This window comes from Phascolarctos cinereus, unplaced genomic scaffold (genome assembly GCF_003287225.1).
Source record: "Phascolarctos cinereus isolate Bilbo 61053 unplaced genomic scaffold, phaCin_HiC Scaffold_5;HRSCAF=322, whole genome shotgun sequence".
Lineage (NCBI taxonomy): Eukaryota > Metazoa > Chordata > Mammalia > Diprotodontia > Phascolarctidae > Phascolarctos > Phascolarctos cinereus.
Window position 1 is genome coordinate 98,391,596 of NW_027555958.1, and position 25,319 is coordinate 98,416,914.

At 38.7% G+C, this 25,319-nt stretch overlaps 1 protein-coding gene across 9 annotated transcripts in view; it reads left to right on the plus strand.

Annotated features, from left to right (window-relative positions):
- IPCEF1 (interaction protein for cytohesin exchange factors 1) overlaps positions 1–25,319 on the plus strand; it is a 219,643-nt gene that overhangs the window by 121,160 nt on the left and 73,164 nt on the right. For 8 of the 9 annotated variants that reach the window (XM_020986656.2, XM_020986647.2, XM_020986646.2 and 5 more), the window contains one exon: positions 23,662–23,735. In XM_020986656.2, the coding sequence (XP_020842315.1) occupies positions 23,662–23,735 (74 nt within the window). Of the gene's footprint in view, positions 1–23,661; positions 23,736–23,998; positions 24,139–25,319 lie in introns of those variants that run through there. The other variant, XM_078155070.1, reaches the window with a different exon arrangement.

Here is a 25,319-nt window from a genome sequence, read left to right on the forward strand (position 1 = left end):
GTGTGATCCTGGACAAGTCACTTACACCTCTGTTTGCCTCAGTTTCCTTAGCTGAAAAATGAGGATAATGGTAACACCTACCTCCCAGGGTTGCTGTGAGAATCAATGAGATAACATTTCAGTTTCAGCACATAGTGGTGCCATATAAATCTTAGCTATTACTAGCAATATTAATTTGGGTCTTTGTATCTTTAGTTACTTAATTTAACATGAGTGGGTGCTGAATGCAGGTTTTGTGATTAAACAGGGATAGCTAGGATAGACTGCAGGGTCTGGAGTCAGGAAGACCTGAGTTCAAATTCAACATCAGACACTAGTGTGTGATCCTGGGCAAGTCACTTAGCCCTGTTTGCCTCAGTTTTTTCATCTGTGAAATGAGCTGATGAAGGAAATGGCAAACCACTCCAATATCTTTGCCAGGAAAACCTCAAACACGGTCATGAAGAGTTGGACATGACTGAAATGACTGAAAAACAACAAATATTCAGTGCCTAGTACATAATGAGTGGGTGTTGAATGAATGCTTGGTGATTAAATAGTTCCTTGATTGACTTCTTTTGTATGTATGTGTTATGAGTATAGGTACATACACAGTGTGTATACATATACATACACCCCCATTACATACTTTACTCTTTAAAAAAAATGCTTTAAAAGACAGTAGAAAGAAACCCCACTCTGCTATTGGTTGCTCTGGGTCTTTTTTTGGGCACCATGGAGTACATTTAAGCAAGCTGGTCTTTAAAATCACTTTATTCAGAATGACTTCTAAATTCTTAATTACACTAATTGAATGCATTTGTGATGTCTATTGAAAACAGAAAGGCATGCTATTCTGGTTCTTTCATTACAGGTGAGAAATCTCACTTGGAAACATTGAAATTAGTCCAAATTAAAAAAAAATCTAGTCCCCAGGACCACTCAGTAAGAGTAAATGTACCAAAGCCCACAATATGCATTTCTACCTCACTGCATCCTGGGAAGTTATCCAGAACTTGGTAGGAGAACCAGGTTGTTGCTGTGGGACATAGCTAGAGCAAGTAACAGGGGTAGGTTGTGGTTAGGTTAGCCAGGGATCCTTAATTTTGCCTATAGGAACACAGTTGAGTATTAATGACAAACTTGTTATTATCTTCTGTAGCTACTAAAGCCTTTTAAGGCTGTTTGGGAAAGTAAAGTGTATGAATGACTCCTGCTACCTCCACCACTTCCAACACATAGCTCAACATTCCCAGTTGGCAAAACCATGTCATTTTTTTCCCCTCCCAAACTTGTAGTTCTGCCTTTCATTTATTCTGTGAATAATTATCAAGTTCCTGCTTTATGCAGAGTACTGTGTTTGGCGCTAGAAAGTAAGATCTTCCTTGTTTACAATCTATTAAGAAGAAGTAGTGGATGTAAATAACTATAACCTATAATACACGTAGCTAAAAGGTACGAATAAAGTACTGTAAGGGATTCAAGGATGAGCTGGCCTTCATATCCTTATTAAAGGGCCAAGGCAGGGCTTCATGGCTGAGGGATCATTTGGACTGGGTCTTAAAGTATAAATGGGATTTAAATAGGTAGAAATATGGCAACAGGGCAGCTAGGTGCTGCAATGGATAAAGTGCCTGGCCTGGAGTCAGGAAGACTCATCTTCGTAAGTTCAAATCTAGCCTTAGACACTTACTAGTTGTGTGACCCTTGGGCAAGTCACTTAATCCTATTTGCCTCAGTTTTCTCATCCGTAAAAATGAACTGGAGAAGGAAATGGCAAAAGTATCTTTGACAAGAAAGCCACATATGGAATCATGAAGAGTCGGACATGACTGAAATGATTCAACAACAACAAAAAGAGCTGGAGAAAGAAATGGCAAACCACTCTAGTGTCTTTGTCAAGAAAACCCCAAATGGGTCATGAAGAGTCAGACATAACTGCAAAACAACTGAACAAATAGAGGCAGAGTATTCTGAGTGTAAGGAACATGTGAACAGAGGTACAGAGGTAGTAAAATGATAAGCTCTATTCAGAGAATTTCAGCAATGAGCCAAGGTTGTATATTCTAGAAATAAATAGCAATTGACCGAAATAAATTAAGTGTGAACAGAATGAAGTTGCATTACAACAATATTGCCTTCTAACTATACCTGTAATAGACATTCAGATTTTTAGGTTACATTTTTATGCCTTTGATTTCCTATGTCCATCCTGAGAAGGTCATCCAGTAAAGTTGGTAGGAAAGCAGCTTGGTGAACTGGAAAGAGCATTGGATTGAATTATGAAAATTGGATTTAGAGTCAGAAGAACTAGGTTCAAATCTTAACTCTGACATTTACTTCCTCTATAGATAGGAACTGAACCTACAATTTCACTGGTATGGGAAACTTTTAGTATTGACTGGCACCTTCTTTGTAACTTAGAGCCTTAGAGACTTGTCTAGATCACCAAGGGGTTAAGTGATCTGCCCAAAGTCACCTGACCAAAATGGGTCAGAGACAGGACTTGAAACCAGGTCTTCATGACTCTGAGGAGGTCTCTATCCATCACGCCTTGTAATCTTTGGCAAGTCACTTTGTTGTCGTTCAGTCTTTTTCAGTTATGTCCAAATCTTTGTGACCCCACTTGGGGTTTTCTTGGCAAAGATACTGGAGTGGTTTACTATTTCCTTCTCCAGTTGACTTTATAGATGAGGAAACTGAGGCAAACAAGGTATTTACAGAGTGTCGGTTACCTTGTGTGTTAAATGAGAGCAGTGGACTGATTGATCTCAAAGGTACTTTCTTAACCTCAGAGCTTCAGTTTTGTTATCTATAAAACAGGCATAATAATATCTGCCTTGCTTTCTTCATGGGGTGGTTGTAAGGGTCAAATGAAATTATCTTCTATGCAGATCTGTTTTCTAAACTTGTAAGTAGAGTATAACATCTTCATGATTGCCACATATATCAAGAACATTTTAATATGTGTCTAATACAGATAATAAAGCATATTTACACTCATAGAGCCAATGTATTATATAAGGTGCCTGTCATCTGCTTATATTCAGAAAATGTTACAGATTATGCTAGTTCTTCCAGCTGGCATTTTACTCCCTTACATCACTGAGGAACATATGTAGACTGTCACAGGGTGTCATCAGAGTATATGTATGCCTCTGAATCACTCCCTGTAACAAATAAGTCTTTGCATTGCAAAGTCAATGTGACTGCAAGGAATGGTGAGTAGTCTGGGATTTCATTTTAAATTATTCAGATAATGGAACAAGGGCGTCCCTCATTTTAAAAAAAAGTAATTTGTGCCTAGCACTAAGCTAAATTCTACACAAAAGAAATAGTGGAATGTAAGCTCCCTGAGGTCAGGGATTGTTTCATTTTTGACTTTGGACTCTAGTTCCAACCATAATTTCTGGCATGTCAATCAATAATCAACTAGCAATAAGCATTTATTAAGCACTTACTGTGTGCCAGGTACTGTTAAGCCATGGGGATACAAAAAATAACACTTAGAAGGAACAACATTGATAAATGTGTATTGAATTCAATTGTATTGAAGTAAATGTGGCCCCTTCCTTAGAAAGAGCTTAATAGCAAGTTGGGGACAAGCTAGACATAAATGAAAGTGAGAATAATTCAAGGAAATCAATATATGTGAGGCAGACTGTATGTACTAAGTGCTGGGGGAATTGAATAAGGGAAGAATCATTGTGAGGTAGATGTGAGGACAACATGGCTGCAATGTATCCAGTGCTGTGCTGGTAAATGTTTAACTACTGGCCTTCTGCAGCAAAATATATGTGTAATACCTTTCAAGTTTAAACTGCATTATTAACATTTTCTCTATCTCTTTTTTACATCTAGGGTCCAAGGTTGGGGAACCTGTGCCCTCGAGGCCACATGTGGCCCTCTATGTCCTCAAATGTAGCCCTTTGACTGAAGCTAAACTTCACAGAACAAATCCCCTTAATAAAAGGATTTGTTCTGTAAAACTTGGACTCAGTCAAAAGGACACACTCAAGGACCTGGAAGGTTACATGTGGCCTGGAGGCCACAGGTTTCCTACCTCTGGTCTAGACAATTAACAAAACAATACATCAGCCCTGGCTTGTAGTGTTTGCTGATTTCCAAGGTGTAAATGCTCATACCTTAAATTTAACGATCTGCTCAGGTTGCAGCTGGCTCCAGCACATTCCTAAAAATGTCACACAATCATCTCTACTCCTGACATTTACCATTTGAGGTAGTGTGATACAGAGGAAAGAGTTCCTTATTGGGAATCAAATGACTTGGGTTCAAACTCTGAGGGCTCTGTTAATTATTCCCTTTGTGACCTTGGGTAAGCCACTCTCTAAACCTGTTTCCTCATTTGCAAAATGAGGGGTTTGGACTGGATGGCCTCTGGGGTCACTTTCAACTCTAAATCTGTGCTCCTGGCATTCAGTTTTTCTGACCAGCTGTCCCCTTTATCCTTCATTATTACCTTCTCACTTTAAAAAAAAAAGAGTTTTGAAGGTGAATTACTGGTCAAATAAAATGATCTTCCCCCTTAGAGGAGTATCTTTCTTCCTTGTAGGGTAGAGTTAGTCTAGAAATATTCTGTGGAGAAGCTATATCTCAAGCTGGGCCCTGTAGTCCCAGGTCCACGATGTATTAGGTGATGAGACTTGGGGGGACATGGTAGCTGTTTGTAAATATTTGGCAAGCTGTCTTGTAGAGGAAAAGATTGGAGTTGTTCTCTCTGGCCTCACAGGGCAGAACTAAGATCAACGGGTGGAAGCTGCGGAAAGGCAGATTTCATATTTTTCTAATGATGAGGGCTTTCCTGAAATGGAATGGGCTGCCGCAGGAAGTGATGAGTTTCCCTTCACTAGTGGCCGTTCAGCACAGAATGGTTCAAGATTTCTTGGTTATGTTGTAGAGGGGATTCTTGTCCAGGTACAGGTTGGACTAGATGGCCCCCTGAGGTATTTTCTTACTCTGGAGATTCTGTGAGTGGATAGGATTTTGACTGTATAAAAGAAAAGGGGTATGTTTTTGATAGGGACAGCAGCACGAGGAAAAGAATAGAGATTTGAATGAGCCAGATATTTGGAAGGAGTCCGGCCTGACTGGTGTGGAGGGATCTTTTGGAGACTACTATGAGTTGGGAACTATTGATGAAAGGACTTCAATGTTAGACTGAGGAAATGACTCTCAACCAAATAAGCGATTCCTAAAAGAGCTCTACTGAAAATCTTGAAGATTATGTAACTTCATCTGTTGCCTACTGCAATCACAAACCCTTTCACACTTTCCTATATGTTTTTATGAGCTTCTATGGCCAAAAAAACAAAAAAAAAGCCCCCAAAGCAAAACCAACCAACATTGGCATTTGATCTCCCATCCTATGATGATAAGTACCTCTGTCCCCTAATAGACTAGTCTGAGCTCATACTCAAAGTCTTTCTAGATTGGTTGGATCTGTCGGCCATAAAATGAGAGGACAGGACTCATTGGAAAAGACCCTGATGTTGGGAAAGATTGAAAGCCAAAGGAAAAGGGGATGACAGAGGATTAGATGGATAGATGGTATCATGGAACCAGTGAACAAGAACTTGGGCAGACTTCAGGAGTTAGTGGAGGATAGAAGGGCCTGGCATGCCTCGGTCTATGGAGTCACCAAGAGTCAGACATGACTGAATGACTGAACAGCAACAAAAACTGGCCTAGCCTTTGAGGACCTAGGCTACACTACTATGTGTCATCAGAGTTAATGGAGGAACAGAGGCATATAGGATAGACTGGGTAAGGGGGTGGGGGGAAAAGAAGCTAGGCATAGGAGGACACGTTAGAGGACCATTCCAGGAATACAGGCATGAGGTGGTCAGTTAGCCAGCCAGCAGGTGTTTATCAAGTCCTGACCGGGTGTCAGGCATTGTACTCTAAAACAGTTTCTGTGCCCCAGAAACTCACCTTTTAATGGGGAAACATCATGAAAATAACTGTGTACATACGAGATAGATGAAAAGTAGTTGGAAGGCAAAGGAGCTAGGAAAGTTCTCCTATAGAAGTTGGGATTTGAAGTGGGTCTTGAAGGAAGATAGGGAAGCCCACAGGTGAAAGTGAAGAGAGGGAGCATTCTAGACATGAACAATAGCCAGTTCAAAGGCACAGAGACTAGAGATAGAATTGTGTGTGTGAGAAGCAGCAAGTAGACCAGTGTAGCTGGATTACAGAGTGTGTGGAGGAGATTGAAGTATAAGAAAACTATTTTTTTTTTTTTGTGGAGGCAATTGGGTTTAAGTGACTTGCCCAGGGTCACACAGCTAGTCAGGGTCTGAGGCTGGATTTGACCTCAGGTCCTCCTGACTCCAGGGCCAATGTGGTGCTCTATGCACTGAATCACCTAGCTGCCCTCTATTAAAAAAACAAAACAAAACAAAACTTGAAAAGTAGAAAGAGACCAAGGTTATGAAGAGCTTTAAATGCCAAATACAGGTACTGATTAGTGTGAATAATGACTCTCCCTAAAGTGGTCACATTATTCAAATCCACACTGCATAGTTCCATTGGGCTGAAATGAATTACTTTATTTCACATAATTATAACTTCAAATAATGTGAATTCAAATACAGGTGACCACTATAGCAGATTCATTATTTGCCTTTATTGGGACCTAGCTTTAGAGGACTTTTTGATCTTGCAGGTAATGGAAACACACCAGATTTTATTGAGTGTTGATATAATATGGTCAGACCTATCACTCTGGCAGCCAGATGGATGATTATTAAAGATGGGAGACACTTGAGGAAGGGATCCAAAATATATGGCTATTGTAGTAGTCCAGGGGAGAGGTGAGGAAGACCTGAAGTAGAGTGGTGGCTAGTTGGCTGGAGGGAAGGGATGTGCTGTATATGAGACATGCCCGTCAATGTCCTGGTCTGGGGTGGTACAATGGGGATTTGAGAGAACACTCTAGATGTAGACCCAAATAGGATAGAATAATGAATTGGATATGGGAGGGGACAAAGGAATAGAGGGTGAAGTTTGTATAGGGGCAAACTGATGAATTCATGGCAGAAGTGAGCAACAAGGTCCTTGTTAGGCTGAATGAGTGAATGGGTGAAGTTTGACAATATGAAAAGTGGGGACTGGTTGTACTTTTTATCACTGCTGTCATTTTAATTGCAGGCGAGTGGGAATGAGTCTTTTAAAAACTAGCTGATAGTTTGTTTAATTTCTGCAGGGAACACGGATCTGCTACAGTGTGCTAATTATTCTTCTGCTTAATGGATCATTGACTGTCTCCCTTTACTAATGACTTACTATGCATTACAGTTTGCTGTGTCAGGACTGTCTCTGAAAAAAGGTAGAGGTTGATGCAGGCTATTCTTTATCTAAACTCTGAATAACATGAGAACAAGTTGCTTATTTTCAGATTTTGTATTTGTTTCTTTTCAACTGGATAACTATTGTTTCTCCCTAAGTTTTCCTGTGAATTTTTTTCTTTAGCTTTCTTGAACCATTTATGTTGTTAAATGCCTGTTTCTTTGTCTCAGCCGAGAGGAAGGGAGGGAGAGAAAAACAGAGAGACAGAGAGAAAAAGACTTAGAAAAGAGAATGATATAATAGAAAGCTATTGGATCTGGTGATAGCAAAGAATGAGTTCAAGTCACGGTGAATGATCATTTTATTAATATCTTTTGGGTTTTTTTTTTACGTTGTCTACATTTTCTAACGTCTTCTTCCTTTCTCCCTCTGCCATAAAGCCATCTTGCATAAAAACAAAATAGGGAAAAAAAAGTCCAGCAAAAGTACAGACCACTTCTGTCAAGTCTGATATATGGAGTGTTCCACACCCATTTCACCCCTACCTCTGCCAGGAAGTGAGGGAAGTTCCTTCTCACGGTATTTTCTTAGGGATGTGCTTGCTCATTATAATTTTGTGGCATTCCATTGCAGTTGCTTGGTTGCTATTGTGTTTTCATTTGCATTTTTGTAGTCAATGTATATATTATTTTCTTGGTTCTGCTAACTTCAATCTGCATCAATTTATTTGTCTTCTTATGCAACTATATATTGATCATATTTATTGTTTCTTACAGCACAGCAATATTACATTATATTTAAGTGCTGCATCTTGTGTAGACATTCCCAGTGTTTTGCTGCTACAAAGAGTACTGCCATAAATGTTTTTTATGTATATGGGACCTTTCTTTTGGTCATTCACTTCCTAAGGGTATATACCTAATATTTTGCTATTTAATATCTATGTATGTTTTGCAGAATGCTAAATCTTCCTCCTCTGTAAAATGAGAGAGATGAACTGACTGACAGTCAATATCCTTTCTTGCTCTAAATTTAGATCTACATGATTTAACTGGCACTATTTCCCTCACAGTGATGGTATAAGGAAAGTGTCGTACATAGACAAGTTATTATTTTGGCTTTGACAGAAATGTGCTTAGATACTTGTTGATCTGATAGAGACCTCTTCATCTGGTAGTTTAGGAAGGGCCATAATAGGGCCAATTTACACGGGATCAGAGTAACTGCTTGGAATGCTTTGTTATTTCTCTTAATCTTGGAGTTCCATTGAACATCAGTGCATTCTGTGAAGCTTTTGAGGTTCATTCTCCAGTATACTATGCTGATTCTAGCAGAAGCCCCTTTGGCTACTTCTCATAACCTGTACATTAGCTCTTAATCTTTCAGAAGGGCTGAATAAAATAGGATTATCACCTGCCAGTTCCTGGAAATTATTTCCTTTATAGGGCAGCTGCTGTAGAATTGGAATCAGAAAGACTCATCTTCCTAAGTTCAAATCCAGCCTCAGACACTTCCAAACTGGCTGTGTGACCCTGGGCAAGTCACTTAGCCCATTTACCTCAGTTTCCTTATCTGAAAAATGAGCTGGAGAAGGAAATAGCAAACTACTCCAGTATCTTTGCCAATAAAATCCCAAATGGGGTCATGAAGAGATATGACTGAACAACAAGAATATTCCCCTCTTAATGCAGGCCAAGACTATATTAGGTTTTATGGCTGTCATATCACACTCAAAATAAAGCTGGTTTTCTAATTGTAGGAATGCCATTCTTTTATTCAATCTTCTTCTCCAACCACTTCACTATACAGATGAGGTATCTGTGGCCCAAGTGGTAGCTTTGGAACTTGAGCCCAGATCTTTCGACTCAACTTTAAAACTAAGAGAGCAGTCTGGAGGTGGTGACCTAAGTTTCTTTTAAATACTTTAAAAATATCAATATTTTTGAGATATTATATGTTAGGTTTGAGATGTTATATGTTAGGAAATTGAAAATGGTGACTGAATTAGGTAGAATGGCATTTTGAACCGTGATTTGGAATTTTTGCACATGGGATAAGGGGAGAATTAGCCAAGTGAGGCTGTCAGGAGGAGGCAGCATGATTCAGGATACCTGGAAATTGCCATGCTGTTGAAAAACTGGCCACTGCTGGGAATGCTGATAGAGGTGAAGGGCCTGGAGACTTTAGCCATTGGTTGGCCCAAAATATGTCTTGAGATGGGGCTGTCTCAGCCTTTAAATTTTGGACATCCTGGAAAAAAATTTTCAGTTGTGGCTCTGATGTAAATGTTGAAGATAAAGCACAGGACTTGGGGTCAAGAAACAATCTATGTTTGAGTCTTGGGCTCTTCCCCAACTTAGCTTTTATGCATTTAACCCTGTGCTTTTGACTCATCTGTAAAACTGGTATAATATGTACGTCTTTTTTTCCTTTTACCACATGGAGGTTTTATGAGGATCAGAAAAGATAATTTATATGAAAGTATTAGAAAAGTTTAAGGTCTTTACAAATAGATGGTATTATTGTAGCTGGAGAAGAGATGTGCCTCAGAGCGTTGGGTGCATGAATTATTTTTCTAATGATTTTTATGCAATACAATGAATTCCTGCAAGGCATCTGTGGCATCTCCTATTCTCACCATTCTAAAACCGATACCCATGCTTGTTTGTCTAGGATGGTTTATTTCACCTACCAAGAGGATGGATTAATTTCCTCTTAGCATTCACCCTCATCCTGATTTTTACTGAAAAGGAAGTTAAATATCATACATTTTCCATTGGAAAGACTGATGCATGCATTTCTCCTGAACCAGAGATGAAAAGTGCCCAGTGGGATGTATTCTGAACTTTTACTGAGCTCTGATGGCTTTATTGAGAGGTAATCATTTGGAGAAGATTTGCTGCACCTTTGGATCAAGCTGTATTACACATGAGGTTCACAGCTGCTTTTCCAGCTGAGCTCATTGATAATTTGTCTGTGATGGTTTGGTACATTTGGCTTGTTTTTAACCACTCACCTGATCCCTTCCCTATATCTCAGCATGTTTTAAAGAGATTTTTAAAGAAAGCAAGAGTAGCAGGAGACATGCAAAATAATGAATAATATTTAAAAGGCACTGTTTTTGGAAGAAATTAGTTTCAATTCAATATACATTCATTTGCCATTAATGCTATACCCTGAAGAAGATATAAAGATTCCCTGCCTACCCTCTTGAAGCTTATAATATAAAATTGAGCTAAATGAATGAAATAACTTTTCCTAGTCATTCAGTCAATAAACATTTATTAAGTGCCTACTATGTGCCAGTTCTAGGAGCAAAAAATGAGTCAAAAGATGGTTCCCTACCTTCAAGAAGCTTACAGTCTAGCAGAGAAGACAATAAGTAAACAAATGTGTACAAACGAGCTATATATAAGATAAATAGGAAGTAAATAAGGGAAGGCATTAGAATTAAGAGGAGTTGGGGAAGGCTTCTTACAGAAGATGGGATTTTTGTTGGGACTTAAAAGAAGCCAGGGAAGCTACTAGATAGAAACATATGGAGAGAACAGTCCAGACATGGGGGAAAAGCTAGAGAAAATGCCCAGAGCAGGGAGATGGAGTATCTTGTTTGTGGGACAGCCAGGAGGCCAGTATCACTGGATCAACAAGTTCACGGAGGGGAGGAAAGTGTAAGAAGATTGGAAACATAGGAAGGGGCTAGGTTATGAAGCACTTTGAATGCCAAACAGAAGATTTTAAATTTGATCCTGGAGTCAGTAGGAAATCACTGGAATTTATTGTTGGGTGACATGGTCAGACCTGTATCTTAGGAAAATCGCTTGGGTGGCTGAATGGAGGATGGATGGAGGGGGAAGAGACTTGAAGCAGTTACACCTACCAGCAGACTTTTTTTTGCAGTGATTCAGGTGAGGAGATGAGGGGCCTGCACCAGAATGATGGCAGTGTTAGAGAAGAGAAGGGAGTATATTCAAGAGGTGTTGCCTCAATGAAATTCACAGGCCTTGGCAGCAGATTGGATATGGGGGTGGGGGTGAAGAGATAGTTAGGAGTCTAGGATGACTCCTAGGTTACAAGCCTGAGAAACTGGGACAATATATGGAACACGTGTGTGCTCAAGAGGCAGCTTATTGAGTTCAAAAAGAAACGGAATTGGAAGGCAGAAGAATATGATTCCAGTTCCCAACTAGCCATGAGACCATGGGCAAATTACAGCCTCTCTGGGGCTCTGTTTCCTCCCCTACCAAATGAGGGTTAGAGGCCACAGGATCTCCAAGGTGACTTCCAGCCTTAAAATTTGATGAATTTCTTAAAGAAATAGAAAAGAAGGGCATTTACCTCATTTCCTGAATAAAGGAGGATACGTTTGCCTGTCCTCACCAGCAAGGTTAATCCCTGGAGTACTGGAACATCTGTTCATAACCCTTCCTCTTCTCCTCCCTCGCCCCTTACCCAGCATCCCACAGATGGGCCTTTTTGCCCTTTCGTGGCTAACATAGATTTGAAAACATTAGAGTTCTCATGTCACATTAGAACCTGTTAAAACAGCTGTCTTTGACAGATGAGAAAATTGTGATTAAGATGCAAAGGTAGATGTGTGAAGAGAGGAGTCAGTGTTACCCTGAACACTTCATACTTCCTTTTTTTCTTCTCACAAGTATTCATTTGTTTTCTCAGTAGCTTTTCCTTTCTTGGGTCCTCTGTTGCTGCCAATGGTGGCTGCTTGTGATTTATTCTTAAGCACAGGATGTAATTTATACAGCAACTGGGGAGTTTAATCAGATTTGCTCCCACGCATTCAAGATATGTTCTTCTCATTTAGTCTTTTATTTGGCAGCTCTCTCTTCATATCTTTCCTACATGACCAACCTGGTGAATGTCTTTCTACTAATTCAGAGATGGTCATATCAATTTATTTGGTATGATTTAGTGAATGTACAGAGCCTGAGAAATTTAACCATGTGTAAACTAATATTTTTATTTTTGAAAAATAAATACAGATTGAAGGATGGTTCACCATGCCATGTACATATAGTTCTTTAGGGATTAGAAAGCATTTTTTTTTTCTCATGGTAACCCTGTAGATAAGTAGAACAAATGTTGTCATTCCCATTTTACTGGTAAAGAAACTGAGATTCAGAGAGATAACTTGGCTCTTGGCACACAGTCGTGGGTGCCTATGCCACCTATATATGCATATCTATTCAGTATAACATATAAATTCAGACAGGGATATGTTGGTAAATGTTTAATAACCATCTCCAAAAATTACACATGACACACTTTAAAGATTAACCTACCTTATTTACATTTTCCCCATCATTTAAAGTCTAAACAATCAACAAAACAGTAAATCAAGTCCTGATTTGTAGCATTTGCCAGTTTCTAAGGTATAAATGCTTACTTTCAAAATGTAACAATTTACTCTCTAAGTTAAATGGTATGAGTTGGCTCCAGCAAATCTCTGAATTTCAGCCGTCTGGATTCGGTGTCCAGTCCTTCCGCCACTGTAGTCTCAATCTCTTTGTCTCTCTCCATCTCTCTCTCCATCTCTCTCTCCATCTCTCTCTCTCTCTCTCTCTCTCTCTCTCTCTCTCTCTCTCTCTGTCTGACCCTGTCCCTGTCCCTGTCTCTCTCTCTGCCTCTGCTTCGGCCGAAGACATGAAGAAAAGGGGCATTTGTCTACTTTCACTGAGGGTAAAGAGAGTATACATGTTTGGGTATCAAGATATCTTCTCTACCTTCTCTATTACTGTAGAGGTTAACATCATCCTCCTTGTCTTCAGGTTTGCAACCTAGGAGTCATCCTGGATTACTCACTCTCTCTTACCCCTCATGGGCAAGGTGTTGCCAAGGCCTGCTGATTTCACCTTTGCAACATTTCCTGACTGTGCTCTCTCCTCTTCTCTCCTCTAACTGACACTTTTGTAGTCCAGGCCTCATCCCCTCACACCTTGATGACTGCAATAGCCTGCTGGTGGGTCTTTCTGTCTTAAGTCTCTCCCATTCCAATCCATTCTCCATTCAATCACTAAAGTGATTTTTCTAAAAGTCTAATAACATCGCCTCCCCATTCAATAAACTCCAGTGACTTCCTTTTGCCTCCAGGAGCAAATACAAAATGTTTTGTTTGACATTCAAAGCCCTTCATAACCTAGCTCCCTCCCACCTTCCATTCTTCTTCAACCATACTCCCCAACATGTAGTCTTCAGAAGTACAGTGATACTGGCACTCCATCTGGTCTCCAGATCTTCTTTCTGACTGTTACCTGTAATGCTCTCCCTTCTTCACTCTACTGACCTCCCTGGCTTCCTTTAAGTATCAACTGAAATCCTACCTTCTACAGGAAGCCTTTCCCAATCCCTCTTAATTCCAGTGCTTTCCTCTGTTAAGTAATTCCTATTTATCCTGTACATAGCTTGCTTTGCATATATTTGTTTGCATGTTGTCCTCCTGCTCCCCTCCCGCCATTAGATAGTAATCTCCTTGAAGTCAGACACTGTCTTTGCTTCTTTTTGTATCGTCAGTGATTAGCACAGTGCTAGCCTGGCACACAGTAGCTGCTTAAGAATGTTTATTGATTTGAATTGAATTGCGTATATCTGGGTCTTGTAGTCAACATATGTGAGTCTGAACTTAGAAGAGATAGGAAGTAGATCTGTGATTTCATTTGTATAAGAGACTACTGGATAAGGAAAATCCTTCTGCTTGGGCAGGTTGGTTTTTTTTCTGCAACATTCTGTCTTAGAGAGTGGTCTAAACCACTGAGAGGTTAAGTGACTTGTCCAAAATCACACAGCTAATATGTGTCAGAAGTAGTACTTGAAGCCAAGTCTTCCTGGCTTCAAGCCTGACTCTTCATCTAGTCCCTGGAGGCTGCCTTGATCTGCATTTAGAAAACAGTTGAATTAGAAGGTGATTATGAGAAACTTCCTGAATTTTACAAAGGGATTTATTGTAGAATTCCTTTACAGAGTAAGGTCTTCCAACTGACTTTATTTCTGAGGAGGATGTTATATTGGAGGTGATTATGATCTACATGTGCCTATGAGGTTGAAAAGTTCGATATGAGAACAATAGCCATTTGTGAACTTTATACTTAACTATATTTAAAATATTATTCAGTATAAAAATTTGGATTTCATTTATAGTTTTACCAGGAATACAAATTCATTGTGTGGAGTGAGCATTCTTTTCCCCATTTAATGTTTGTTAAATAGTTGTAAGGTTTTAATATTCAGACTTCAAAAATGAAAATTATATAAACACATCAGGATTTGTTGGGTTTGAAAAAAACTAGGGTTCACATAATTAAGCAAGGACATCTTTGAAGCCAAGTGAATTGGTTATAAGATGAGAACTATCTGTCTGTGGGCTACTTGGTTAAATCTAGCCTAGTTCAGTTGAGATACAGTTGTTTCCACTGAATGATATTTGGTAGCAAAAAATGATAAAGGCTTATGGTCAACTCAGTAGAATTACCTGTATTATTGGGCCACTTTATGAATTCTGTGATATCCTATTCAAGAGGGATACTTTCCAGCCTTGGTTTTTCTAGTCCTTCTTTCCCTGCCTAAATGAGAACTTACTCACCAACACCCTCACAATTAGTGTAAATTTACCTTCTTTGTCAAGGTTTGGTGAGGTATATGGAAAATGAAAACATTTACTGTATGAGTACTGTTCTATATACAGGCAGCTAAGGGAAAAGGTATTATTGAAACACAAGTAATAAATGAACCCTGGGTTCCTGACTCTGGCTAGCTGTTATATCCCCTGGACCATGTTGTAGGAGGCAGTTTTAAAAAAATTATTGTTCAGCTGTTCCAAAGTCCTCTGAATTACTATAATTCTAAAAATGCCATATAATCTCTCAGAATTAAATGCCAATAGTCAGGGTGTACTATTTTCTAAAATCAGTAACTCATCTGGATTCTCAGGTTAAAAATGTTGAATGGGGAGGGAAGGCTGAGGCTGCTGAATCTCTTGAGCCTGGGAATTCTGGATTGCAGTGAGCTAAGCTGATCCAATGTCTACACTAAGTTTAGCATTAGTGTGGTGAGCCCCTAGAAATTGGGAGATACTAGGTTAACAAAGGAGGGGTGAATCAGCCCAGCTCTGAAATGAAGCAAGTTAAAGCTTGTGTGCCAATCAGAGCAGGGCTGGCTGTGAGAAGCCTAGAAGAGAGAGGGAGACCTAGTCTTTAAAAATAAAAACAAAAAACAAAAGAAAAGAAAAAGCCAAGGAGTGGGGCAGAACAGGTATTGAAAATAAGTAAATTGTATAACAAATCAGTGTGTTGAAGAGCAAGCCACTGCAAGGGGAAAGGGAAGAATGAGAATGATTAAAAAACCCTTCCTTCCTTCTTCCCTCCCCCCCCTTCCTTCTTTCCTTCTCTTCTTCCTTCCTTTTTTCTTTCCTTTCTCCCTCCCTCCCTCCCCCTCCCCCTCCTTTCTTCCTCCCTCCTTCCATCCTTCCCTTCCTTCCTATACACCCTTCCCTCATAGTTGCAACTTTACATAATTGTAAAGTTGATTTTTAAAATACAGAAGTAGGGCTTTACCTTTATTTACATAAAGCTTCACCTTATCATCTATCTACCTACCTACCTACCTACCTACCTACCTACCTAGGGAGTAATAGTAATAGTAGCTGCTGTATTCACCTTCTAGAGAACAACTAGGGTCAACAGTATATGTCCTCCCTATGTCATTGTGATATAAATGTATACACACAATATAATATATAATGTATATATATACATACAAAATGTAAGTATATATACTCATGTGAATACATACATATACATATAACATTATGTAGTTGCGTGTGTGTGTGTGTGTGTGTGTGTGTGTGTGTAACAGAGAAAAAGAGGGGTAGCAGCAGCAAGTTTTTATTTTCAGCTATCAGTGTCTCAGCAGTTAACATAGGGAAGCTAGGTGCTTTAGTGGATAGAATGCTGGGCCTGAAATCAGGAAGACTTATCTTCTTTTCTTTCTTTCTTTTTTTTTTTTTTTGGTGAGGCAACTGGGATTAAGTGAGTTGCTCAGAGTCATACAGCTAGTGAGTGTTATGTGTCTAAGCCTGGAGTTGAACTCAGGTCCTCCTGATTCCAGAGCCAGTGCTCTATCCACTACACCACATAGTTGCCTCAAAATACTCTTGATATCGTTTAGACTTTTTTTTTCTCAGTCGTACACTTCTTTGGCAAAGATCCTGGAGTGGTTTGCTATTTCCTTCTCATTTTACAGATGAGGAAACTGAGGCAAACAGAGCTAAGTGACTTGCCCAGGGTCACACAGCTTATGTAAGTGTTTGAGGACAGATTTGAACTCAGGAAGATGAAAAGAAGATTTATTTTCATGAGGTTAAATCAGGCCTCAGACACTTGTTAGCTGTATGATTCGGGGCAAGTCCCTTAACCCTGTTTGCCTTAGTTTCCTCATCTGTAAAATGAGATGGAGAAGGAAATGGCAAACCATCCCAATATCTTTGCCAAGAAGACCTCAAGTGGGGTCACAAATGAATGCAACTGAAAATGACTGAGCAACCACAGTTAATATCATTTATAGGAAAAAATACCCCAATAACCCTGAAACCAGCTGGAATTTGTAGGTAAAGTTAAAGCAAATCTTGTATTTTAACACCTATACCCAAGGTTTTGATTCGTTAATGATTAATCTCAGATTACCATATGATGTCACATTCCTAAAAATACCAATTAAACTCAGTGTCATTAATATTGTATTCAAGTGGCATAGACTCCAAATCATCTTATTTCAGAATCAGCAATTGCTACATCAAGAAATCCTTTCTTATGTGTCCAAAGCTTTGTTCTTAATTATTTTTTATATTATTTTCATGTTCCTCTGTTTTCTCATTATTAGAACTAGTTTTTCCACCTTTCAAAATTATAACTCTAGAATATCAGTCAGCAAATCAGCTACATACTTACTGAATTCCTACTGTGAGGCCAGCATTTCAGTACGCAGTGTAGTTGAAATGAAGGAGAGTATTTCTGGTATCACAGTTGCAAGGACCAAATAGTATTCTGCTTTAAAAAAATGTCGAGTTTAAAATGTTTGTACTAGTGAAACTGGTATTATTAGCCCATTTGATTGGTGGAACTTTTCCTGCAATTTGTACTAGTCTCATTTCACTGCAGAGGAAAGAAAATTAAACTTGGCATGAGAAGACCAGTCAAGTTCTGACTACCTTTCACTTCCTGTATGAACTTGGATAAGTCTCTATGGGGGCAGCTAAGTTGGTGCAGTGGTTAGAGCACCAGGCCTGGAATCAGGAAGACTTGAGTTCAAATGTGACCTCAGACTCTTAATAGCTTTATGACCTTAAACACGTCACAACCCTGTTTGTATCAGCTTCCTCATCTGTAAAATAAGCTGGAGAAGGAAATGACAAACCACTCCAGTATCTTTGTCAAGAAAACCCCAAGTGGGGTCATGAAGAGTCAGATATGCCTTAAACAAATGAACAAACACCCCCCCCCACACACACACACATCTCTTTAGTTTCCTCATCTTTAAAATTAAGGAGTTGGATCAGATAATCTCTAAAGCTCTTATCAGCTGGTAAGTCTGTGATCTTCACAGCAATCTAATAAGAAAAAGAGGACATTTTAAAAATATTACCTCTACTTCTACAAATGAGCAAATTGAGGCTGTAAGAAGCTTTGTGGATTACCTAAGTTTCCACAGCTAGTAAGTAATAAAGACAGGGACCAGGCCAGACCTTTGGATTCCAAGAACAGCTCTCTTTGCTCTGTATCACACTGCTTCATAATAAAGCTTCCTTTGTTAAATCTTCTAAATTCTAAATTTAATAAATACCAAAATGACAAAAGAACACTTGCATATGCAAAGTGAACAGAAAAAAAATTATATGTGAAGCCACAGATCTCTATCATATATATCTATATAATGCTACTTTTTAAAAAAGTTATCATTCAGTAGTCATCTGGCGATTAATTAAATCTACTCCTTAGAAACGGCTTTTCTAGTAAAGCACAGGAAATTAGCTACATCAGGAAGAAGGGAAAAAACCCTTTAGAAAAAATTTATGGGGAAGTCTGAGTTACAAGTCGTTTTAAAATTTTATTTAATTTTTCATTTTTTATGGTGAGCTTTAAACTGTAGTAAAAGCTTACTTAGAAGGTCTTAGCAATTTTGAATTTGATTGCTTTGGTGAACCTTGCCTGTAAAACCACCTTTCAATGAACAAGGGTGGTTATTGGAATTTCTGTTTATCCTGCTCAAAAGTTAATTACAAGTTGCTCCTTTGCAGTTTTGTAAACTCCTAGTTTTGTTGACATCTTCAAGTCTTTTGCATGTCATCGTAGCAAGAAAACTTCAGCATTGCTGCTCTGAGAAGGTGTGAGAAAGGATTGGGTTGTTTGTACTAGTGTTGGAAAGATAACATGGTCTGGGGATCAGGGAAACAGGAGTCAACACTGACTAACCAGCCACTGGATTTTTTTTTTCTTTTTATTCAGTCAATCAAATATGCCTACTATATTTCTTGGAACTAGGCTATGATACTATGGCCAAATCATCCAGCTTCTCAGAGCCTCAGTTGCATCATATGTAAAATGGGAATAATAATACTTACATTATCTACTTACAGGTTTGATGTGAGAAAATAATTTTAAGCCATGAAAATATTATATATCCATTTTTAAAGCTGGGAAAGATCTTAGAGACCATCAAATCTGAAACGCTCATTTTGTAGATGAGGAAACAGGCTGAGAGATGTTAGACTTGCCCAGGTCTGAGCACATAGCTCCCAAAAGTCTAAGACAAAATTTGAACTCAGGTCTTCTTGACTGCAAGCCTAGTGCCCATCTATGCCACTTAGAATGCTATGGATTTCAGGGGAAAATTGGGAAAGGTTCTGAAATGAGATAGGGAACTGGAAAAAGCTCTCACCTCCTGATTTAAGTGGTTATTGCATTGTTACTTTGAAGTAAATTCTCAGATTTTTAGATAGGAAGTAAAGTAAATTTAAGTGAAAATGCCCATTGCAAGCACCAAATTTTTTTCTTAAACAATCTGTCATCAATGTCCTGAGTTTTTCTATTAGTTTGACTAACTGAAGGAAGAATACAGTTCTTATTTTTTAACCATAAGAGTCACTGGATACATAAAGAGAAATTCTCTCAGGGTTGTCTGGTCTGTGGAGCTGGTGTTACTCTCATTCCTACAATTTTCCCCACCTCCTTCATACCTCACAATGCACTTAAAAATTAATTCATTAAAAAAAAATTGTTTCCTGGGTTTACACCATACTCCTTAACTACCACTCACCTCATTGAACTCTGTCTTGTAATAATAATGGCTAGCATTTATGTAGTCCTTTATGGTTTGCAAAGCACTTTTGAAAATATCATTTTATTCTAATACCACCTCTGGGAGGTAGATGCTATTATCACCCCCCATTTACAGATGAGGAAACTGAGTCAGGCAGAGGTTAAAGGTCTTGCCCAGTATAACACAATTATGAGTGTCTGAGGCAGAATTAGAACTCAGGTCTTCCTGATGTTAAGTCCTGTGCTCTAGCTTAGTATGCCACTCACTTCTTCAACTATTGCCTAACTTACAGGCGGCCAGTTTCTTTTCAGTTATTATTTTTTATGTGGTATAAAGTGCTGCTGTAAATATCTTGGTATATCTTGCTGTTGGTTAGTCATTTCAGTCATGTCTGACTCGTCGTGGACTCATTTGGGGTTTTTTTGGCAAAGATACCACAGTGGTTTGCCATTTCCTTTTCCAGCTCTTTTGATAGACGAGGAAATTGAGGCAAACAGGGTGAAGTAGTTACTTGCCCAGGGTCACACAGCTAGTAAATGTCTGAGGCCAGATTTGAACTCAGGTCTTCCTGACTCAAGACCTATCCATTGCACCACCTAGCTTTCCATCTTGGTATATAGAAGACTTTCTTTTTTGATTTCCTTGGGGTCTATGTCCAGTAATAAATGGCATCATCAGTTAAAGCCTCCCACTGCTTGAGTGTACCTAGTTCTAGCATGTTCTCTACTTTTTCAAGGTTCTTGCAGATATAATTCAATATTTCCAGCAATGTCTCTACTAATATAATTTGTAGCCTCTCTGTACCTTCAGAGGGAGTCTTCATGTGCTACGGTGATTTAAAACAATAACAACAATAATCATTTGGAGGTCAGTCTTCTGATGATAGGCCTGTAGGAACTTATCATCAAGACTTGGTAATCTGATAACCAAGTTTGTTGCTGAGTCAGCAGAAACTTTTTCAGCTTGGTAGAGACTTTCAGAGCTTATAATTTTCTGACAAAGCACAAAGGAACCCAGGCCACCTCCTTTCCATGATAAAATCCCAGAGCAGAACCTTGGGAGACTTACAATACCCTTGATGGAGAATTGAAATGCATATTGTAGTGACTTGTTTCATTATGGCTTGAAGGTGACCCTGAGTTATATCTATAGCAATACATGTAGAGAAGACTTGCATTATATGTTATAAAATATCATATATATATATGCATATATATGTCACATAGATATAACATGTATTGCAACAGATGTGGTAGAGACTTGATTCATCATGAATATGTCATCACATCATGTCGGTGACTCTGGTTTTACATAGATATAAAACAATACATATACTAGAAACTTGCAATATATTGCTGGATATAGTATATTGCATGTATTATGTATTACATATGCATATTATATGTATTACAATATATATAGTATAGCCTTAATGTATAATGTATAAGTATCTGTTCCTATGTGTATATGATTGTATGTATGGTTTCAGATATGTATTTATTTTTTAATTTCATTGGTTTAGGTAACCTCCAGTGAGGAAAGCTTCTCTGCCAATAAAGATCTGCAACTGTGCTCAAAAAGCCTTAAAGAGTTGCTTTGTCATTTCAGCCATGTCTGACTCTTCATGAACCCATTTGGGGTTTTCTGAGCAAAAGATACTGGAGTGGTTTGCCAATTCTTCCTCTAGCTCACTTTACAAATGAGGAAGCTGAGGCAAACAGGATTAAGTGACTTGTCCAGGGTCACCCAGCTAGCACCTACCTGAAGACAGATTTGAGCTCTGGTCTTCCTGACTTTAGACCCAGCACTCTATCCACTGCGCCACCTAGTTGCCCATTGCCTAGTGTACTAAGAGGTTAAGGAAGACTTGTCTAGGCTAACACCAGGATATATCAAAGATAGGACTTGATTTTACTGACTCCAAGGCTGGCTCTGTATCTGCTCTACCAGGCTGCCCCTCATTTGCAATATATAGGCTATATTTAGTAAATCTGAATCTGTCCCTAACAGTAACATTATTTTAAATTCTAATTTCAATACAAATTAAATGCTTCATTGTTTCAGTTTTTTATTTCATTGAATGGTTGACAGATTTTTCTCAATTCCTTTTCTTTGATTTTATTCTTCTTATAGTTTCATTTCATAAATGTTAGTTTGCATATTTGTGACTCTAGTTTTTCTATTATAATTTGACAAGCCCGCCATCAAAATTTGACTGTATTTCAATTGTTCATATTTTAGTGAAAACCATCGAGGCCCAGAGCAGTTAGAGATCATTTTTATCAGCTTTGAATTGCCATGGGGTTAGGTGATTACTTGTCTTAGAATCACTGGTGATATCTACTACAGGAGACTTTACTACTATTCATTTAATTCCATTAATTTCATTCCATTGGGCATTTATCAAGTTCCTGCTGTGTGCACAGTACTCTGCACAATTACTATTTGGGGAAAATACAAAATTTAGAAAGACGATTCTTTCCTTCATTGACGACATCTCAGAAAGAACATTCAATTGCCTGCCAGGGTCTGGAACTTAGGAAGTGACAGGCAGAGATTTCTTGTCTCTCAAATTTTAACTATCCTATCCCTGCTGGCTGTATTTGAAGGTATGCTTTGTGGGCCATATTGCTACTAGTGACAATAATATTATTCAGTCATTTGTCACACCGTGCAGTTTATGTTCCCACCCATCCATTATCTTAATTGATCTTTACTATAATCTTGTGAAGTGTGAAAGGCAGAGATGATTCTCGTTTGACAGATGACCAAACTGAGGCCCGGAGAAATAGCATGACTTACCCAAAGGCACTACAAGTGGGGTTGAATGTATCACAAGGGTCTTCTCTGGCTTTCATGTAATCTACTGCCATACCTTTCCAGAGCAATCTGGTTTCATCCAAGGCTCTAGAAACCAAGGGATGGGATGTGTGTGTGCAGACCCTTGAGTTCAAATAAGAAAATTAGCCTCAATATCATTCAGGAAGGGGAAAACGCCCCATTCACAATAGCTGCATCCAGTGGACTAGGGTTTTATTTTATTTTATTTTTAAAAAAAAGATTTGAGATCCTATATGGAAGGACCAGCATATAGGTCATATTTAGCAAGGAGACAAAAGCAGGCATAGGTCCTTCCGCTTGGATCAGATTGGGCTGGCCACATCTTACTTATCTTAAAATAAGTATCTTAAATCTTCAAATTTTAATCTTAAAATATTAATTTTGATGTTAAAAACAATTATAAAGTAAAACAGGAGGAAGCATGGTATATCAGCATGAGTGCTGACTTTGGAGTCAGAGCGCCTGTGTTGAGATCCTGCCTCACACTTCTGCGACTCTGTGGGCAAATCATTCCCTGTTCCTTAATTTTTTCATATGTAAAATGATAGAATTGGACTAACTGGCTTTTGACTTCCCTTCTAGTTCTAAATCTATAATCCTAGGAGCTTATTATAGAAGATGAATACTATTTTCCATTGACAAAGTGTTGTAATATTTAAAACTGACCCCACAGTGTACCTGCATAGTGTTTGGTTTCTTAACCTACACTCCATGAGGAAAACCTTTAATATCTTGATGCCTCCATGCTCCTAAGTATCTCTACCTAGAAGATACTAGAAGGTTCTAATTTTTGTAGATGAGAAGACATCCCATCATATAGTAGCTAGGGACATGCTAACTTGTATTTGTTTTTGTGTGGTGTTTTTAGGGTTTACAAAGCACTTTATATATATTTTCTCATTTGATCTTGGATAATCCAGCTATATATTTTTTTACCCCCATCTTACAGATGAGAAAACTGAGGATGAGAGAGATTTAGTGACTTGTCTAGGATCACACAGCTAGTCAGAGGAAGCATTTGAACTCAAATCTTCTCCATGTCTAACATTCTATCCATTATAACATATTGGCCTTTATTAAGATTTAATCATATTGTAGCCATGTTTCCTTATCTTTACCGCACTTCCTAAATTCAGCTTGTCTAATCATAATGAAATGCTTTGAGGATAGTCCTATCTAATTCAGACTTGTGATTTGTACTTCTTTCAGGCAGAGAAAGCTGATGGTTTCATCAACTTGCCAGATTTTGCTGTGGATAGAGCTGCTGAATGCAAGAAAAAGCAGTGAGTTATCATACGTCACAAATTCCTGCATGATGCATGTTAACATTCACCTAATTTGTGTTTATTGTGCATTTGGCTAGGTGGGATCCTGACTTCAAAAAGGTGTGGTGGTTTAGAAGTTAATAAAGGGAGCAGACCTGGAGCCTGGAAAAGTTGACTAGGAATAGAAAAGTTTCTCTTTATCTGTGTTGGATACTGGCATTCTGAGATAAATGACCAGCCTTTTAACAGCTCCCCCCCCCCCCCCCGGATTCTACAGTGGAGCTCTGTGTTCTGTGATGCAAGGGAACTGCATAAGCAAATCCTCCTATAGAGTTCAGGAGATCAGATGCCAAGGTTCTGTGCTAGTTAGTAACGGAGATTCAGCAGACCTCCCTCCACATAACTGTAGGCATGAGGACAAGTAAGGCCACAATGCAGTTTTCTTATTTAAACTCTTTATGAAACTATTTGTGGCATGGATTTATCTTCCAAGGCAGGTCATTAATCCTCAGCTAGCTCTCTGCTGAAAACAAGTGTTTGAGTACAGATTCTTCACGTACGGAGGTAAAATGGGATCATGAGAGTTTCAGAGCTGGTAAAGGGACTTAAGGTCATCCAGTCCAAGCCCCTCATTTTGCTGATGAGGTCTAGAAAGATTATGTAGCATGTACAAGATTACATGGCTGGGCGAGATGGAACTAAATTTCCTGACTCCCAATACCCTTCCCTTTCTATCCCAATGTCTCACTACTGCTTCTCTAATGATCCCTCTTCCTTTCTCTCCCTTCCCTGCCCCCCTTTCCCCCATTTTGTCTTTCACTTTCAATTAATCTGTTCTCTAGTCCAGTCAAAAGTCAGCTTTCATCCATGGTAATAGTTATCCTAGCTTAATGTTTCAAAAGCCTACCCCAGGTCTTAAAACTTTTAACAAGGAGGATGAGCTGGGTGGAAGGTACTAACTCCCCTTTAGGTTTGGGGGGCATTGGTGCAGCAGGATGTTGCAGTTTTGCATTGACGTAGGTGGCTTTTAGGTGGTTAGCAATGATGGTCTGGCCATATGACTTGGGACTTCCAGTTTAAAATAGCCACAGAAAAACTTTTGCTGATTAATTTCAGTATTTCAAGCTTTTATTTCAAACTGAGATGAATATCAGTTTTATTCCTTCTTTTTGTTGAAGTGTGTTATGTCTGTCATGAATTTAGCATGTATAGAATTGGTTGTTATTAAGTAATGAAAATATGAGAATTTTATACCTGTTTGCTGCCTTGAACTTTAATTACAGCAGGTTAGAATACATGTATTTTTAATTCTTTATATTATTGGAACTCCAGGAATCATATCAAAATGTGAGTAACTGGGCAAGTCTGTTAACTCAGGACCCTCCCATCAGGTAATGTTCTGAAAGACCTCTTTGGAGTTAGGTCCCTGAAATTGCAGGTACCTTTCCAAATTTCCTGGATATGTTGGAGGGATCTTGATTGAAAGATATGGGTCAGTTATCCTAAGATGAAACTCCTTCCCCTGCACCTTTTTCATTGTCTTAAGCACTGACAAACAGCACACTCTTGACCGTTTGCAAACAGTATAATATTATTTTAAAG